A 17,795-nucleotide genomic window follows, 5' to 3' on the forward strand; every position below is an offset into this window, starting at 1 on the left:
TTCGCATGGCGTTTCAACATCTCGCCGATATGTGCTGGTGTCGGCAATGAATCGGGGTCGTGTCCACGGAATAGAGGATGACTAGCCAACATCTTCACAGCCCAGTCTGAAAGCTGAACTTTGCGTTTATTGAGGCGTACTTGACGAGCATTCTTCACTCGCAAATTGCGGTAGGAGCCTTCGCGCTCTATGTCGTGAGCGTTCTTTGCTACAGCAATTGATGGTGGATGAGCTCAGGTGTATGACGAATGAACAGACATACTCACCATTTAGGAGGGTCGTGCGCCATTGCTCAGTCACAGCCATAGATACAGGTTCTGGACATGGTTCTAAAGGCCGGGGTGAACCATCCACGTCACGATGTGGCGACCTACAAGGCATATGAGTTTCTCGACTTCGGCGGTGACAACATGTAGCTCATACCAGGTATAACCCCTTGCGAGACGAAGCCCGTTGAATGTTTCATTGAACTTGATAATCAGGGCCTCCCATTTGTACAGCTCAACGGCATCCTACAGGTGGTCAACGTATGGATCTGAGAACATCAGGAAAACCTGCCTGGGCAGATTAGAACTATTGAGAAATAAATCGCAATATTCATTGCTGAACACAGCTCAGTACCATATAGTTTCTAATTCTCCTGCCCCCCTTTCTAAAGTCGCTCATAAGAGACTATATAGCGACTACATAGCTCTATAGTAGCACCCAGATAGTGTTCAAATGGAAGTACATTTTCTCTTATTAGACTGGCGATCACACAATTTGCGCACACATATGGCAAGTAGGACAGCATTAATGACATTGATTGAGTAGAGTAGACGTGCATAGTACTGGCAAATGAGGGTAATAATCGGGGTTGTAGAGAATAGAAGGATTAAAATGCGACCTAAGGTAGACAGCGGGAGAAGAAGGAGACAGGGAAAGAGCGGAATGGTATCAGTATAGTTAATCAGCCATGTTGTCCGTGTTCAGGAAGCTGGTATGTCCTTGACGCTGCACCCCAGCCAAGCGACCACCACTAGTGTGACAGATACAGAATGAGAGCAAGCGAGGACGACAGAAGCAAAACATACCAGATTTGAACATAAAACCCGTGCATGAGCCGGTGATAGGCCGTCACTTTTCTGGCTTTGAGGTTGGCGAGTTCTTGAACGTTGCGCTGATAAGCCTCCAGGTTTGCATTGACGGTGAAGTTCTTGCTAGTGAACGGAAGCTGACGATAGTCGTCAATTGACGCATAGAGCTGTCAAGGTCAGATAGTCAGTCACGCCGACGCATTGGTGAGGGAACAGACAGTTACCGCTGTTGAAACAAGTGCGAGAAGAGCAGCAGGGATCTCCTTCTCATCTGGCTTGTCGGGCAGCGACGACGTGAAGTACGGAACAAGTCGATACCCAAGGCTGCGGGGAGAGCGAAAGAAGACCGAGGTGAGGACCTCCTCAAAGATCGGAGCTGCGAAGGGCTGCGAGCCATCCACTTTGTCATGCTATGAAACAGGTCAAAGGTCAGTGGAACATGGCACAAGACATGTGCGAACGTACCGTGTAGTCATTTGGATAGATGTAACGCAATCCCTCCAGTAGCCACGCAACGTGTGTAGCGTCACCCTTCTTGAGGCCATACAACGATGATGGATTGGAGTTCGTCTTCTTCTTGATTTCGCCACGAAGGTTGGAGAGACGTTGCGTAACCTGTCACCGCGTTCAAGGTCAGAAAGTTGTCCCAGAGTGATATCACCGGGGCGTACCATGGAGGCGAGCTTCTGCCAGTATGGTTTATCATCAGATTTGAGACGACGTAGCACGTCCTTGTCGTTGACACTCTTCGCTGCATTTATCAGCGCACGCCGAGCGTAATTGACTGAGTCGCCAGTCCCCTCCGGAAACGCATTCTGCGTGCAGACGATAATGAGGACCTCATGAATAGCTGCTTGGACAAGCCTTCTGACACGATGGTGCTGGTCGGTGAGCTTGAGATGGCCCTTCGACGCAGGTACAATGTCGATGCCAGAGTCGTCGCCGTCGGAGTTGCTGTTCATGCTGGACATCGCCGAGTCCTGCGATTCCACTGTGAGTAGTTTAGATTGACAGATCACGAATAACGTACCTCGTCTGCTGCCTCCCGGGTGCGTGAACGTTTGGTGGGGCTGTGGTTGTCGGCGTTCTCGTCCGCGTCGGACCCATCAGCCCATTCAACATTCTGTGGTATAATGGTCAGCGAAGGAAGCGTAGAATACGGAAAGCATACCTCATTGATCTTGGTACGCTTGCGCTTGACGTGCGATTGCGAGCCCGAGTTTGCTCCTTGGGATCCATGTGAATGAGCGAGGTGATATGGATGAGATGAGAAGAGCGATGCTCGGGCCATCTCTGCGAGCATGATCTCGCCGGGGTGCATGTTGCTTCGCTCGGAAGCGTATCCTCGTTCGTGTCGGAGGAGTTGCGGTCCAATCCAAGGCGCTCACGGAAGCTCTCCCACACAGTCCGGATATGCTCGCGGCGTTGTGGTTGAGATGCCGGTAGAGGCTGGACTAGGATGGAGATGTTGGGGGGTCGAGTCCGAAGCCAGGTAGACTGCTGAAGCCTTCCCTGCCACCCGGACCAGCGGTTGGTGTCCGCGACACCCAGAGGAAAGAGAGGTTGGTGGTAAGAAGAAACGAGACGGACGCGCAGGTCATGGATTTGTAGGAGATCGTGCCGTGCAAGAAAGTGACATGGATGGGGAATGGGACGAGGAGAGAAGAGGCGTGGGGACATACCTTTCATGTTGTGCTCCCCTTTCGCCTTTCCCTTCTCGGCTCGCACCGTCTCGCGCGCGACGGCTTTACTCTTCGCGCTCCCACTCTGGCCTCCAGATCGCGAGCCGGGTGCCAGGCTGCGGGACTTGCCATCCGACGTGGCGCTGGTGCTACGTTGTCCCTTGTCGGCGTTGGACTTGGGCTGTCGCGCGTCGTGGCTGGCTTGAGCGTTCTCAACGTGACGGACATGTTTGTGCTTCTTCGGAGGCGGCGGCTGTAATAATATGAGTGATCTGCTATGAGATAGTATCTCATTTCAACGCACCGCCGGCCCATCAGACTTCTCGGACTCGTCGCTCGAGGGTAGCACCTTGGCTCGCTTCTTGGGCTTGGAGATCTTCTCGGGCTCAGGCTTGGAGTGCTTAGTACGTGCTGAGTCATCGTCGGTGTCGTCGGACGTAGAGGGAGCGGGGTACGGAGAAGGAGCGACGGCGTCTTGCCCAGTGTTACGGTCAAGTTCATCGGCCCAAGCAGGAGACTAGCACGAAGTGTGGAAGGGTAAGCCAGGATGGGTTTGATGAGGCATAGCAGTGGTAGATAGCGGAAAGGTATACGGGCGTGTGAGAGTGTGCACAAGTATGGACGTACCTCATCCCGGAATACACGGTCCAGCGCCTCGCCGTCCTTTTCCAACTCCTCGAGATCGCTCTTCCCTGAGCTCTCCTCTTCGTCAACGTCGCCATCTTGCTGAGATTCGTTGTCGCTACTTGCTGAGGAGTCCGACTTGTTGCTGGGCTTAGATCCTTTCGACGACGCTCGGGGTGCAGACTTAGGCGAGTCTCGTTCCATGTCCTTCCGAGGTGTCTTGTTCGTTGACGCTTCCCGCCCCTTCTTACCTTTCTTCTTCTTCTTGGGCTCACCGTCGGAGTCGGAGCGCTCCTCGTCAGTGTCCAGGTCGATGTCAGGTGCACTGTACATCGCGGCCATCGGCGTCGGAGGTTGTGAACGACTCGGAAGTGTACTGGCTTTCGCTGATAGATTGCAGCGATGGGGATTGGATTCAGACTAAGCAGTACGTCGCAAGCAAGACCATAGGAGACACTCACATCGCTTTGCAGGGGCCTTCTTGACGCTGCGAGGTCCGGAAATGTCGTCCTCCGAATGCTCAAGGTCTTCCTCGTCGGCTTGCCTCTTGGCTGAGCGCGGCTTCAGCCCGCTCCATGCTGCAAATAGTGAGTTACGCCTCTAAGGTTGCACAAATATTCTTACCTTTGCTCGCGTTGGCTTTGGCAGCCCGGTTTGCTGGTATATGTGTAAGTACTCCTGCCATGTGCGAGACTTCGAGGGAGCAGGTACTTACGGCGACGGGGCTGAGATTCGTCCTCGACCTCGTCACCCTGGAGAGGTGAGTCGGCCACGTCATTTTCCGAACCTCTCGTGTTGAGGTCCTTCCTTTTCACCATCGTGGATATGCAGGTAGAATGTCGAGCGTGACTATTAGGTAAAGAGAACTTGAGTAGAATAGTATGAATGAGAAATAGAAAGAACGGCCGGGAGGAGGTCCTGGTGAGTTGCGAAGTTCCACAGTCAAGTGACAAGTCGGGCTAAGGCGGCTCGGAACAGGGCCAGAGTCACGCAAGTGGACCTGCGATCGGATCGCACCCACTTTTGAGCCCGAATCTCCGAGTCCTCTCTGCTGCTCGCAAACGTCCGCTCAGGCTTTGTTTTGTGTATACTACGGTCCTCTACTAAATTCATTCTACGTCTCTCTAACTAACAATGGCGACGATTGTCTGCGACGGCTGCAAGAAGCCGTTTCTTGTCACCCGGTTCCGGTCCCATCTCGACCGGACAATCGACTCGCGGTGCGTCAAGCTACGTGAAGACCTGGACAGATGGCATTCCGACAGCGATGACGAGCCGCCGCGAACGCCCTCTCCTTCTGCACGGACCCATGACAGCAAAACTCCAGCCCCTGGCAGCGCGGACGATGAAGACACCGAGCCTGAAGTTGCACAGGACTTTGCTGGCGACTACTTCGGCGAATACGACGGCAATTGTTTTGATGACTACGACGAATACAACGGACCTCCCGAAGGAGAAGATGGAGACGATGAAGACTACGGTGCGGAGGGAGAGGCGGGAGCGGAGGGAGACGGGGAGGATGGGTCGAGCAGTGATGAGGACGAAGTCGAAGACGACTTCCTTTTGGCTGAAGAAGCGGAGCGTCACGCAGAGGAGGGCGACTGGGAGCCTGCTCCCCGTGCTGATATTCCTTCGCAACACGAGCGCAATACGACGGAGATCGAGGAGGAGATCCACGGAGACGATGCAGTCCGCGAGGCATACAAGCGCACCCACACCCACCTCCACGCGAAGACGTTCACAGTCCCATTTCCTAGCGTACAAGCGGGTGCCCCCATTGACGACGACCACGAAGATACTGAATACGAAAGGTTTCAATCCGCCCTCGGCGGTGACCACAAAGATAACCCCTACGCCCCGTTCCTCTCGCGCATCGACTGGGAGATAGCCAGATGGGCGAAGATGCGTGGTCCTGGCTCGACAGCGGTTAGCGAACTCCTGCAAATCAAGGATGTATGTACCGTTGGGTGTACACTGCATCCTGATATTGAACTAACCTCTTCACTCTTTTGAACAGATCGTAACATTACTCGGCCTCTCTTACAAGAACACGAACGAGCTCAACAAAATAATCGACGAGCAGCTCACCTCTGCCCGTCCTCGCTTCATTCGCCGGGAGATCATCGTCGCCGGAGAAGCCTTCGAGGTTTTCTACCGGGACGTAATTCAATGCATACGTGCCCTGTACGGCGATCCAGAATTTTCGGGAATCCTTGTCTTCACGCCAGAGCGACACTACACCGACAAGGAGTGCAAGACACGTGTTTATTTCGACATGCATACTGGGAGGTGGTGGTGGGATACACAGGTGCGTATCCGAGTCATACTATGTACTAACCTCTTGTCGGCAACTAAATATCTATGGTCACGCAGAAGGCCCTCGAGAAGATCAAGCCCGGCGCAACACTCATTCCGATCATCATCTCGTCCGACAAAACCCAGCTCACTGTCTTCGGGAGCAGAACGGCTTACCCAGTCTACCTCACGATTGGTAACCTCCCGAAGGACGTGCGTCGCAAGCCGTCGCATCGCGGTCAAATTCTCCTCGCATATCTCCCCTCCTCTCGTCTTGAGCACATCACCAACAAAGCCGCACGGCGCCGCGTCCTCGCAAATGTGTTCCACAAGTGCCTCAGCACCATCCTGAAGCCGCTCGTTCAAGCCGGCATTCAAGGCATCAAGATAGCGAGTGGCGACGGTGTCGTTCGTCGCGGTCATCCCATTTTTGCCATGTACATCGGTGACTACCCGGAGCAACTACTCGTCACCTGCTGCAAGACCGGGACATGTCCAAAGTGCGACATCCCGCGCAATGATGTTGGCAAGTCCACTGAGGATCGACGACCATTACGGGACCTCAAGAGGATTCTTCACGCGGTCACACAAGTCGGGGGCTCATCCGCGGCTTTCTCTCGGGCCTGTCGTGAAGCCGGGATCAAGCCTGTCCGACACCCATTCTGGGTCCAGCTTCCCTTCGTCAACATCTTTCGCTCGATCACACCCGACATCCTCCACCAACTCTACCAGGGAATCATCAAGCACCTCATTGCCTGGCTGACAGAAGCTTACGGCGCCGAAGAGCTGGATGCACGCTGTCGGAGACTTCCCCCCAACCAGCACGTCCGCTTGTTCATGAAGGGGATTACGACACTCCAGCGCGTTACCGGGAAGGAACACAGTGACATCTGCAAGTTTCTCCTCGCGCTCATCGTTGGTCTGCCGCTGCGGGATGGAATGTCACCAGTCCGTCTTGTGCGCGCTGTCCACGCCTTGCTAGACTTCCTCTACCTCGCACAGTACCCTGCGCACACTTCGGACACACTCAGAGAGCTTCGCGCGGCTCTTGAACGCTTCCATCAACATAAATCCGTCTTTGTCGACCTCGGCATCCGCACAAATTGGAAGATACCAAAGCTTCACTCCCTCGACCACTACGGAGACTCCATCAAGCTGTTTGGCACCACAGACAACTGCGACACCCAGTATACCGAGCGACTGCACATAGATTTCGCGAAGGATGCCTACCGTGCTACTAACTGCAAAGATGAACTCCCACAGATGACGGTCTGGCTCGAGCGTCGGGAGAAGATCCTGCGGCATGACGCTTTCATCAAGTGGCGTCTTGAGCAAATCGCGACTCGCGAGGATGCGCAACTGCATATGGTACATCAACCTCTTGCTATCGGGCCTGCCTCAGGCTTGCTTCTGGCTCCTCGACCACTGCAATCCCTTCTCCCATCACGCGCACTCTCGACACACACCCGTATCCACCTCACAAAGCACCCGAGCATCAAAGGAGTTCGCTTCAACCGCATTGCAAGCTCCTACAGTGCTCCATGGATCCGTGACGCCCTTGCACGCTTCATTGTCTCTTACCGCGATCCTCTACTCACTCAACCGGAGATCGAGCTCGAATCGAACAAGATCACGTACCGCTGGGACAAGCTATGGATTTGGCACAAGATCAAGTTCGTACTCGACGATGCACAGGAGCTCGGGATCATGGAATCTGTTCAGGATGTTGCACATGTCCGTCCAGCGCGGTCTGACAAGTATGGGCGACCGGTTCCAGGCCGCTTCGACACGGTTCTTGTGAACGATGGGTCTGGAGGGATGAGTGGGATTGCAGGTACGTCTCATGTTGCTGCATCCCTCTATCAATCACTAACCACTGCTCGACTTGAAGGCTATCGTGTTGGACGTCTACGACTCATCTTTCAGCTCCCTCCCGATGCATGCCAGCAGTATTTCCCCGACTCCGTCCCTCCCGGCCACCTTGCCTATATTGAGTGGTATACTGCATTCACACAGCCCGATCCCGTTCACGGAATGTACCGTATATCACGATCTCGTGATGGGAATGGATGTCTTCGTGCAAGTGTGGTGGAAGTGCGACATATCCGCCGCAGTTGTCACTTGTATCCTGTGAGCCATGGGCCGATTGATAGGAGTTGGACTAGCAGTACGGTTTTGGACAAATGCGAAGACTTTTGGGTTAGTCCATTCAGCGATATGCATATGTATATGACACTATTCTAGTTATACTCAATATAGTCATATATTTGTACTACTAGTCATGAATATTTCAGCAGTAGTTGGGCAATAAATTGAGTAGAAGACATTGAAATGTTCACTGATAGGCTAGTATAACATAGTTTCAACATAGAACTAATAAGCTCTAAATCGTCCGGATTAGGCCGGCTCCCTGCAACTTACTACTATTCTCCTCCACATAGCTCTAATGAGCCCTGGCAGATTTTCCTGATGAATAGAGAACAAGGACATACGACATGTCTCTGGCGAATATACTTCGCCTGATTCAACAGGAATGTCTCTAAACAGTCGGAAGAAATAGTGGGTGACGATAGCTTCTCGACCATAGCGTGAAGCTCTGGTTTGAAGAACCGGTCCTCCAGTATGTGCGAAAGTGGGCTGACGTCCGTATTATCATGGGGGTAGAACGTCTCTGCATCAATGCGATGGATTAATAGGTTTCCGGGAAAATGGTTTTGATTTGATACTTCAACTCACCCCGCTGCATCTGACACGGAAGGGACAGAGTGACTACATCACGAACTGTGTAGTGTAAGTCCCGGAGGATCTCGACTTTAGCGCCTGAAACCACACTACTCGGGTCAACCAAACCTCGGACTGATCAACATGAAAAGTGAAGGGCGTACTTCTCGTAAAAGCACCAGCTGCATAACCTCAACCGCAAGAAGTAATCAACCGAATCGCCATCGCGACTTCCGCATGCCTGTGTGACTGGTGAAACAGATCCGAAATGACGGTCGTGGTCGACTTACCCAACAAAACTGATCGAATAACAGGGCTGTATAGCGTGGCTCGCTCATGTCCTTCGGACAAGGCGGTAGAAGAGGAATGGCGAGTAGAGAGGTCCTCCAGACCTGTCGGTTCTCTTTGGACATAAGGATTGAACGCAGGAGCTTGGATACGCGCGACAGGTTCAGCAAGTCTATGGGTTGGGCATGGCGAGCGATCTAGCGCAAAATGAGACTTTGTAACGGTCTGCTGTCAAAGTAAGAGAAGATCCGTACCTCAGAATACAGTTCGATGGGAAGATTCTGAATATCCGTATTTCTGTATGTACCAACGCAAGAGGAGCAGACAACCCGGACAGAGGGTTTCTCAGTGCCGTCCTTTTGGAAACACCAGCGGCAGAGGTCGCTAGGGACAGGCCTGAAGCGAATGGGTGCAAGACCTGTGAGTCACACAGCTCCAGTATCAATGGGGATAGCTCCGACGCTTGATGAGGACTCACTCTGCTCGACTTGTTCAGTCCCACCACATTGGCCGCTGCGATCCGCACAATAGTCTTCGAGATAACTGGAACCGGCGGTCAACGAGCTGAGCTTGAAGAGGTAAAGAGCATGAGAGCGTACCGTTTTATCCTATCCTTCACCTGTACTATATCTAGCGGAGGGGCCCATTCCATGGTGGTACGAGTTATCGAGTTGGACGTGGTGGTGGTTAAAGTCCTTTACCAAGACTTGGACCACCCGCGACGAGCTGCAAGTGTAGAATGAAGAGAAATGCGTAGTACAAGAGGTTGAATGTATAACTATTTCCACAGAACCAGAGTCAGCGGAGTGGGTGGTGGGCGGTGAGTGGTAGGAGGCAGGAATGGGGTTCAAACATGGTCGGGCAGGCGCCCAATATTCACCTCAGGTGAACACGTGCACTGTGGGAACGCAGCTCGATTTGGAAACAATCACGTATGACTATGTACATGTTCATTGTTCTCCCCCGCCTCTCGCCTCTGCGTGACGCACATTATCCACGATTTTGAGCTCGACAACTAACAGATAGACTTCCCGCAGTGTCTACAACGGACAGAAGATATTTTTGACGATACGATGAAGATCGTACTATGCGCAACACCTCGGTCTCGTCATCGGTATACCGACCACAGTATCAGGCCTGACGCTCATTCCAATGATGCATTTTGACCAAGGTAACGTTTGCACGTCCAGATCCTCTAGCCCTTAATCTGATTATCCCGGTCTTAGGCGTATACTGGCGCCCGCTGCACTTCGCGTGCGCGTCGATGGTCCTCGGGAACGTGCTATATGGCCTCGCCGCATATCGGGCGAATTGGTTGTATCTCATCCTCATGGGCCGTATGGTTAATGGGTTTGGATTCACCCTCTGGATGTACATCAAACGACACTGTTCGGACCCCTGGATAGTCGGCATCCGTCGAAGGACGACGCTCGCAGGCTGGCAAGTCTTGGGACAAGGCATCGGGTTCAGTCTCGGCCCTTTCGTGGGCGGCCTCTTGTATGTCTATAATATATCTAGTGTGTCGTGTGGCTAAACATGTGTCCCCCGCAGATACAAGATCGGCTTCAACAACAGCGTCTTCAACGGCTACACCAGGTCCTGCCTGGATCATGGCCGCGTTGTGGGCTGTCTTCTGGGTGGCTGTCGCCGTCTTCTTCGAAGACGTACCTCTCGCAGCCGCTCCAACGGCTATTCCTCTCCGTTCTATCCCCGCCTCGTCTTCGCTCGGCGCGTCTGGTGTCGAAAAGAAGCCGGACGACAGCGCGGCTTCGCTCCGCGTCACCGAGACCGAAGCATCAGACGTCCCAGCGCCCCCTCCCCCGCGTCTCAAGATGACTCCGGGGCAGTGGGGCGTCGCGGCTACGATGTGCTGGTTCGCCATGACGTGCTTCTTCATCCTCGGCGCATGGGAGTCGAACATCCCGGTCTTCACCGGCTCCGATGCGCCCGCGAATCCGTTCCACTTCAGTCCATTTGCCGCTGGGAACATGATTGCGCTCGGAGGCGCCTGCGCGATGCCGTTCCTCCTCCTCAACCTGCACTTCGCGCGGCGCGTACAAGACAGGCACACGCTCGCGATGGGGACGTCGATCGGACTCTCCGGACTGCTCATCGCGATTGCGATCCTGGACACGGAGAAGGTCAACTACGGGAGTCTGTTTATCGCGTGGTTCCTCGTCGCATTGGGATTCAACGTCGCGAGCACGGTGATGCTCAGCTTGCTCTGGAAGCAGCTCCCGGGCGAGTGGAACGGGCGCATCAGCCTGTTCATTCAGTGGAGCAACTACACGGGTCGCGTTACCGGCGCTGTCTAGGGAGGGGCGGGAGTCAAGGTTGGGATGTTGAACTACGTCGGGCTGCAGGTTGCGTATGTGGGCATTGGCGCGGTGATGTTCATCACTCAGTGGCGGGAGTTGAAGGCGAAAACCGGGTAGTATTACAAGTGCTTTACGATATCGGACATGTAGGAGACTTATGACATGCAATACCCAACTCATATACCCAGACTCTGGTTACCTGCGGCTAATTTGCACACCCGGCGTCGTTGCTTGGTTCTCCTGTAACTGTGACGACGACGCCTGACTGCATTTCCGAGGAAGGTTCGCATGTCGCGGGTCGGCTGGAGGAGCCCGAAACGGGTGTCTCGGGAAGCAATTTAATCAACGTACGCCAATGAAGATGGCGACAAACATGAAAAACCTGTTACGAAAGTTGAGACGTGTTCGTGAAAGTAGAGCATATCTCGGGTACTCACGAATGCAGCCCAATCCAGTGAAGAATCTGTTGGCGCCTCCAGAGTGCCACATGTGCAGGTAAGTCGTCCAGATGCAACAAGCTTGTTCAACGAGGTGATCGTCGCGTCCTTCCCGAGGCCAACGTGAGTGACAATGTCTCGTCCGAGGGTTGCGCGAGACCATAGGCGAATGCGAGTGTTGATCATCTGGCACGACGCACTAGGGGGTGTCTCTTCAAGACCAGGCACGTCGGGGTGTGCTTTGCGAAAGTGGACATGAACCTCCTTCCACGGGTGTGGACGATAAAGTTCCTCATCCCCAGAGCATTCCCCACATGCGAACAAAGCGTCTGGGTTTTCCAAGATTGAGAAGATCTTCTTCCTTCCGAGGGACATAAATTCATCTACTTCCTCCCGGCCGAAGCCGATCCACCACCACACCGTTCCGACCTTTCGACACACCTGCATGGCAGCCGTAGCCGGTCCGCGCCGCATGTAATCTTTGACCCAATGGATAAGCGACTCCATGAGCTCGAGGCCTTCGTCTGTGTCTTCTGGATGTTCCAAAGCCAGGAGCGCATCCAGGGAACAACGTGCTTCGTCCTTCCCTGCGTGGTACGCCAACAGATCCCCGAGATGCGCCTTGTTTGGCAGCACATCGGGATTGACATTGCGAAAGCTGGGATGACTGGCGAACATCCTTTCAGCCCAGGCGGAAAGCATGGCTTTGCGTTTCTGGTGGCGTCCTAGAAAAGCATCCATCACCCGTGAATCGCGGTACGATCCTTCTCGCTCGACGTCGCTGACGCTCTTAACTAAGATGATCAATAGTGGATGAGTGTCTAGGACATGTATGATGAGTGATCAGATGTACTCACCGTTGAGGAGGGGTATCAGCCACAGCTCAGTCTCTTCCAAAGACATGAACTCTGTAGACTTCTTGAGAGGCTCACATGACATCAGCAAAAACCTCCCGAGCCAATTTGCGCTAATAGCAGCAAATTGGCATCTATCAGCAGATGAGTAACATTTAGGATGGTGGTATGCCAACGGAGAGGAAGAGTGCAATAGACAGACATTATAGTCCTAAAGGAAGACATTGTAACGCAGCGCGGACTTCAATTCAAGTATAATAAAGCTCTTATAATCGTCTATTAGCGTCGATTAGTCGTGTAATTAGTCATATATCGCCCTCATATCGTCCAGATTATTCGTACTATTAGTGCACTATACACGGACTATATGCGCGAGCGAGGGACACAATATACCATTAATAGAGTAAACGCTAACATACATCGCAACTCCAAGCGGTAAGTAGGAGATGAAAGAGACCCACCGGTGGACGGGTTGGCGTGAGGACCGGGGACAGGTGGGGCGGAGATGAAACGCACTAGACGATGAGTAAAATATGACAGCATGGGGGGGCCTACCGAATTGATGCCGGCATGGCATACAGTCCGGTGGCGAAGAGACTGAGGGGAGGGGGAAGAGACTATTAGTACAGAGCGACGAGATGAGAACCTACTCATCCACCATGTCCTTCGTGTTCAAGAACGACTTTGCCGGTATATGAACGAAGCCGCCCCCGGGGGAGGAACTTGAAAGCGTTAAAATGAAAAGTCGCACAAAGACCTCACTGACGACGTACCACACTGCCCGGAAGAGACTGTGCATGAGCCGGTGAAACTTGATGGGACGATCGTGTTTGTACTGAGAGAGCGTCATGATGTTCTGACGGTAGATGTCGAGGAAAATATTGCTCTTGAAGTCGCATGGCTCTCGGTGAAAGCCACGGTAGTCGTCGATTGAAGCGTATAGCTGATGTGACCAGCTGTTAGCAATATGAGATAGATGCGCGAAGAAACATACCGCAGTCGCGACCAGCGCCAGCATGGCCGCCGGAATCTCCTTCTCGTCCGCTTTGTCGGCTAGAGACGACGCAAATCTGGACACAATCCTGTAGCCATGACTTCGAGGCGACGCAAATAACGCATCCGTGAGCGCCTCGACGAATATGTGCGTGCTATACGCATCCGTATCGACGATGGTCTTCTTCTGCATGAATGGTTTAAGTCAACCCGTACGCGTGGTCAGTGAGCGAGCGCACGTACCTGATAGTCGTGTGGATACACATAACGCAGCCCTTCCTCCAACCATAGCACCTTCATCGCATCTCCCTGCTTGAGATTGTATGTGCGCCGGACGAGCGCGTCCGTAGCTTTCTTGATACTGCCACGGAAGTTCGAGATGCGCTGGAGCGGCTATGAGCAGAACGCGCGTAAGTAGATGCAACACCTGTCAGAGGGAACGCTCACGATTGTTCCAAGCTTCCTCCAATATAGCTCGTCGTGCTTGCAGCGTTGCGCAATTTCTGTATCATGCAGGGCCTTTGCACTTCGAATAAGGGAGTCCCGCGCGAAGATGTCGTTCTTGTCGGGGCCTTCAGGGTATGCGTTTATGACACAAATGTTCGTGAGCGTCTCCTGAATCGCCTCCTTCGCGACGAGCTTGACTCGAGGATGTTGTGCCTTCAGCCGGAGGCGGCCGCCATGTTTGCGCATTACGAGCTCGATAGAGTCGTTGTCCGGGGAGCGCGAGTCAGAGCTTAGGTTGGAGTCCTCGGAGGCCGAGCTCGAGCTTGAGTCGAGCGCAGGATCATTGCGGCCGTGCTGGCAGTCGGAAGTGTCAGATTACGCGTCACTGAGCCAGAGAAAAAAAGAGTACTGACCTTTGTATAATGAGTCTGAGTCAGTTGCTTTCGGGCGCGCTTCTGAGCGTGATCGTGTCCGGAGTCTTCAGCCCAATGGATATCCTGTAAGACGAGACACAGCGCGCACTATCAGCGACGTCCAGAGCTGAAGTGATGGAAGTTAGTTACCTCGCAAGACTTCCTGCGCTTGCCCGAGCCAGAGCCAGAGCCAGATTGTATATGGCGTGAAGGGCCTTGAGGACGGCATCGTTGAGTCAAGTCGACAACAACTGTAGAGAGGTCACTTACCGGCGACAGCCTGTGTTCCTTCCGGGATAGGGAGGCCCTCATTTGCGCGACGTGTGTTCTGGTGCGCGCGTGTGACGCGGGCGCGGTCAGGGACGTGCTGCGAGAAGCAGCGAGATGGTGCTGGGGAAGCTGGAATCGATGTCAGGTCTGCACATGCGAGGAAACGCGCGAGTACCCACCCAGCCGCTGAGGACCCTTGCTTGAGTGTCGTAGGCGCAATTCCATGGGCAGCTGCACGTGTTTGCGCTGTCTAACGTCTCCCTCCCGGACTACGAGTTCGTGATCGAGCTGCCCACGGACTGGTCCATCTTCGACAAGGTGTTCGGGTCGGCCGTCATCGGCGAACGCAAGCCCAACCTCGCTGGGTACGACATTCACGAGTTGGGCAGCGTCGTTCGGAATGTGCGACTTGGCCCGCATAGTCTTCGCGTACTCAGTATCCGGGTACTCACCGCCGTCGGCCATGCGTTTCGGGAGAGCCTGCTCCATGCGGACTTTCTTCTTCTGTTCAGTGGTCGGTCGTGGCGCAGGCCTCTTCGTGGCCCTCGGGACTTGCATCCCATGAGCTGGCTGAGCAACGGTCATCTGTGAGCGATTGAGTGATCAAATGGATGGCGTACCTTAGGTTCCGCAGGTGTGACGTCGCCATCCTCCGTGTCACTCGACTCCAATGGTTGGGGACGTTTCTTGCCCCGGGTAGTAACGAGCGAAGGCGAGCGGGAGGAGCTTGACGCTGGGTGGTGATGGCCAAGGTCGGAGGAGCGTGAGCGGCGATGCGAGTTGTCGGTGTGTGCAGTATCCAGGACGTCATGGCTATCAGCCCAGGTAGCAGCCTGAGGACGGAGTTGCAGCGGGAGAGGGGATGCAAAAAGTGAGGTGGTGGTGGAGAGATGGGAATGTGCGAAATAGAAGCTTACCTCTGCGTCAAACAATGCCTTAATGGCACGTGGATCCTTTTCGACCTCCTCGAGCCCGCTGACCTCTGACTTCTCTATATCCTCAGACTCTGCGGACGACGACAGGCCATCGGAGTCGGAGCTGGAGTCGTCACTGGAGGGTATGGGGTTCGTGTGCTCGCGCAGCTCCTGCGACGATGTTCATGTGGGTTTCGATCTAGATAATGTATGTACATACCTTAGCTTCCAAGTTCTTCTTGACAATGATTGCGAGGGGCACGTCGTCGTCGTCGGTGTCTGTATTGATGTCGGGGGCGACGTATGCATCCATGTCGTGAGTCGCTTGCCCTCTGTGCCCCTTGCTCTTGTCTGACTCTGTTGATAGATTAGCACTTTGTTTTCGCGAACAATATAGAACAGTGTTCGTACCGTATCTCTTCTTCTGATGTTTGTCTGGCCTGCCTCGGGAATGGGAGCGTGAGCGTGGCATGAGAGCCTGCCAGGCTGCGAGTGCAATGCAGATCGTCGGTGAGCCTCATACATGAATACGCGAAAAGGTTAGCACTGACCTTCACGCGCTCTGGTCTTCGCACTGCGCTGCGCTACTCAATCTCAGGACATGACGACGACTTCATATATGAGTGTCGCACTCACGTCTAGTAGGCGCAGAGCCCGCAGGCTCCTCCGCGAGTCCCTGTGACTCCAAGGTAGGTCGAGGGCCGGTGGGGTTAGGCCCCTGGTCTGCTGGAGCATCCGATATTCCGGCGGAGGAGAGGCTTCGAGCTCGTCGGCGACCCATGAATTGATGAGGGGAGGATGATTCAGGTAAGAAGACGATGAGTTCCACAATAGTGTTCAAGGTAGGATAGAGAGCAAAACGACGTAAAGCTGAAGAATATATAACGGTGAGGACCATGGTGCCTCGAAAGCTGCTCGAAGGCACCAGACAGAGAGCGGCCGATGACTACTGACTCAGCAGCATAGCCTGGACAGACCCACCTCGGTCGATCGGTGTGATCTCAGATCGCGATCCTCGCAGGTTCGTCCTTCACCTCGACTGCTTCTGCGCTATTCTGCTGTCTACATTATATTCTACATGACCCGCAGGCTTCGTCACCGCACCCGGCGAGCCACTGAACAGTGCGCCGGGTGCCGCTACTGGTTCACGCCGAAAGGACTCCCCCAACACCTCGACTACACGTCCCGAGCCGCCTGCATGGCCCTCCGGCAGGCTCGCATCGGCTCGGATCCTCCCAACTCGACCTTGCCCCCGAAATCTTCCCCTTCCTGTCCTTCAAAATCTCCTCAGCCTGCACAATTCGATGGCGACTTCTTCGGCCACTATCGTCCAGAAGACTGGGACCACTACGACGAGTTTCAAGACAGACAAGATGGCGACGCGATGGACGTCGATGAGGCCGAGGGAGATGGCGATGCGATGGACGTTGATGAAGCTGATGCTGCGGACGGCGGGGAGGATCTGGACGAGTCAGTGTACGATGAGGAGGAGGATGCGGACCGGTTTGAAGAGGAGGGAGGATGGGAGCCCGCGCCATGTCACGAGCAGGAGGACGGACGCCCTTTCGGGGCTGAAGACGATCCTGGCGAGACCGACGGCGCATTTCACGGTCCCATCTCCCATGAAGCTCAACAACGTGTCCACGCGCATCTTCGCGCAAAGACGTTCGTAGTCCCCTTCCCCGGACATTACGCTGGCAAGCCTGGAAACCAAGACCGCGAGCCGTCAGCCTATGAGAAGTACGCACGCCGGACGTCCGCCGATAACCTGTATTATCCGTTCGCCTCGAAGCTCGACTGGGAGGTGGCGCGTTGGGCAAAGATGCGTGGACCAGGCTCAACAGCCGTCACGGAGCTCTTGGAAATCAACGATGTATGTCCGACTGCTGGGTGTTACCTCATGTCCTGTACTAACAATATTCCTCAGCTTGTGCAACTGCTTGGGCTGTCCTTCAAGAATACAAGTGAGCTCAATAGGATCATCGACGCTGACCTGACGTCTGGCCGCCCACGCTTCATACGGCGGGAGATCATCGTTGCCGGGCAGGCATTCGAGGTCTTCTACCGTGATGTGATCGCGTGTGTCCGTGCCCTCTACGGGGATCCCGAGTTTGCAGGGATTCTTGTGTTTACCCCGGAGCGACACTACGCTGATGCCGATCATACCGTCCGCGTCTACTTCGACATGCATACCGGACGATGGTGGTGGGACACTCAGGTGCGTATTGTTGCCTCTATGTCAGCTGCGTCTGTCTGCTAATTTTCTTCAGGCTGCCATCGAGAAGCGCAGGCCTGGCGCAACAATCATCCCCATCATCATCTCTTCAGACAAGACGCAGCTCACAGTCTTCGGCTCGAAGACTGCGTACCCCGTGTACATGACCATCGGCAACCTGCCGAAGGACGTCCGCCGCAAGCCCAATCGTCGCGGGCAGATTCTACTCGCATATCTCCCCTCCTCGC

At 54.2% G+C, this 17,795-nt stretch overlaps 5 protein-coding genes across 5 annotated transcripts in view; 3 read left to right on the forward strand and 2 right to left on the reverse strand.

The window, feature by feature from the left end:
• Positions 1 to 945: 945 nt before the first annotated feature.
• On the reverse strand, positions 946 to 4,200 carry L226DRAFT_572755 (uncharacterized protein; the record flags this gene model as incomplete). The annotated part of the gene is made up of 13 exons (XM_067684721.1): positions 946 to 1,018; positions 1,074 to 1,243; positions 1,301 to 1,486; positions 1,542 to 1,691; positions 1,748 to 2,056; positions 2,107 to 2,199; positions 2,248 to 2,303; positions 2,759 to 3,011; positions 3,063 to 3,275; positions 3,386 to 3,768; positions 3,844 to 3,960; positions 4,007 to 4,039; positions 4,098 to 4,200. 13 exons carry the CDS (start codon positions 4,198 to 4,200, stop codon positions 946 to 948), a joined length of 2,139 nt encoding a protein of 712 aa, XP_067533551.1.
• Positions 4,201 to 4,516: 316 nt separating this feature from the next.
• L226DRAFT_546761 (uncharacterized protein) lies at positions 4,517 to 7,921 on the forward strand (the record flags this gene model as incomplete). Its single annotated transcript, XM_067682445.1, has 6 exons — positions 4,517 to 4,602; positions 4,720 to 5,335; positions 5,400 to 5,690; positions 5,756 to 7,511; positions 7,569 to 7,576; positions 7,604 to 7,921. 6 exons carry the CDS (start codon positions 4,517 to 4,519, stop codon positions 7,919 to 7,921), a joined length of 3,075 nt encoding a protein of 1,024 aa, XP_067533552.1.
• A 972-nt stretch (positions 7,922 to 8,893) lies between these two features.
• On the forward strand, positions 8,894 to 11,001 carry L226DRAFT_524414 (uncharacterized protein; the record flags this gene model as incomplete). The annotated part of the gene is made up of 7 exons (XM_067678885.1): positions 8,894 to 8,922; positions 9,003 to 9,106; positions 9,321 to 9,420; positions 9,477 to 9,506; positions 9,766 to 9,857; positions 9,913 to 10,203; positions 10,238 to 11,001. The coding sequence occupies 7 exons, from the start codon at positions 8,894 to 8,896 to the stop codon at positions 10,999 to 11,001; spliced, it is 1,410 nt and encodes a 469-aa protein (XP_067533553.1).
• A 1,940-nt stretch (positions 11,002 to 12,941) lies between these two features.
• Positions 12,942 to 15,645, reverse strand: L226DRAFT_524415 (uncharacterized protein; the record flags this gene model as incomplete). The annotated part of the gene is made up of 12 exons (XM_067678886.1): positions 12,942 to 13,017; positions 13,069 to 13,238; positions 13,290 to 13,475; positions 13,532 to 13,681; positions 13,736 to 14,089; positions 14,149 to 14,232; positions 14,299 to 14,363; positions 14,419 to 14,547; positions 14,598 to 15,003; positions 15,039 to 15,251; positions 15,336 to 15,503; positions 15,553 to 15,645. The coding sequence occupies 12 exons, from the start codon at positions 15,643 to 15,645 to the stop codon at positions 12,942 to 12,944; spliced, it is 2,094 nt and encodes a 697-aa protein (XP_067533554.1).
• A 765-nt stretch (positions 15,646 to 16,410) lies between these two features.
• Positions 16,411 to 17,795, forward strand: part of L226DRAFT_524416 (uncharacterized protein) — a gene marked incomplete at both ends in the record, with an annotated part of 3,323 nt that continues 1,938 nt past the window's right edge. Inside the window, 3 exons of the mRNA XM_067678887.1 lie at positions 16,411 to 17,205; positions 17,260 to 17,550; positions 17,603 to 17,737. Of these exons, the coding sequence (XP_067533555.1) occupies positions 16,411 to 17,205; positions 17,260 to 17,550; positions 17,603 to 17,737 (1,221 nt within the window). The remainder of the gene's footprint in view (positions 17,206 to 17,259; positions 17,551 to 17,602; positions 17,738 to 17,795) is intronic.

The sequence above is a fragment of the Lentinus tigrinus genome, assembly GCF_003813185.1.
Source record: "Lentinus tigrinus ALCF2SS1-7 unplaced genomic scaffold L226scaffold_20, whole genome shotgun sequence".
Taxonomy (NCBI): Eukaryota; Fungi; Basidiomycota; class Agaricomycetes; order Polyporales; family Polyporaceae; genus Lentinus; species Lentinus tigrinus.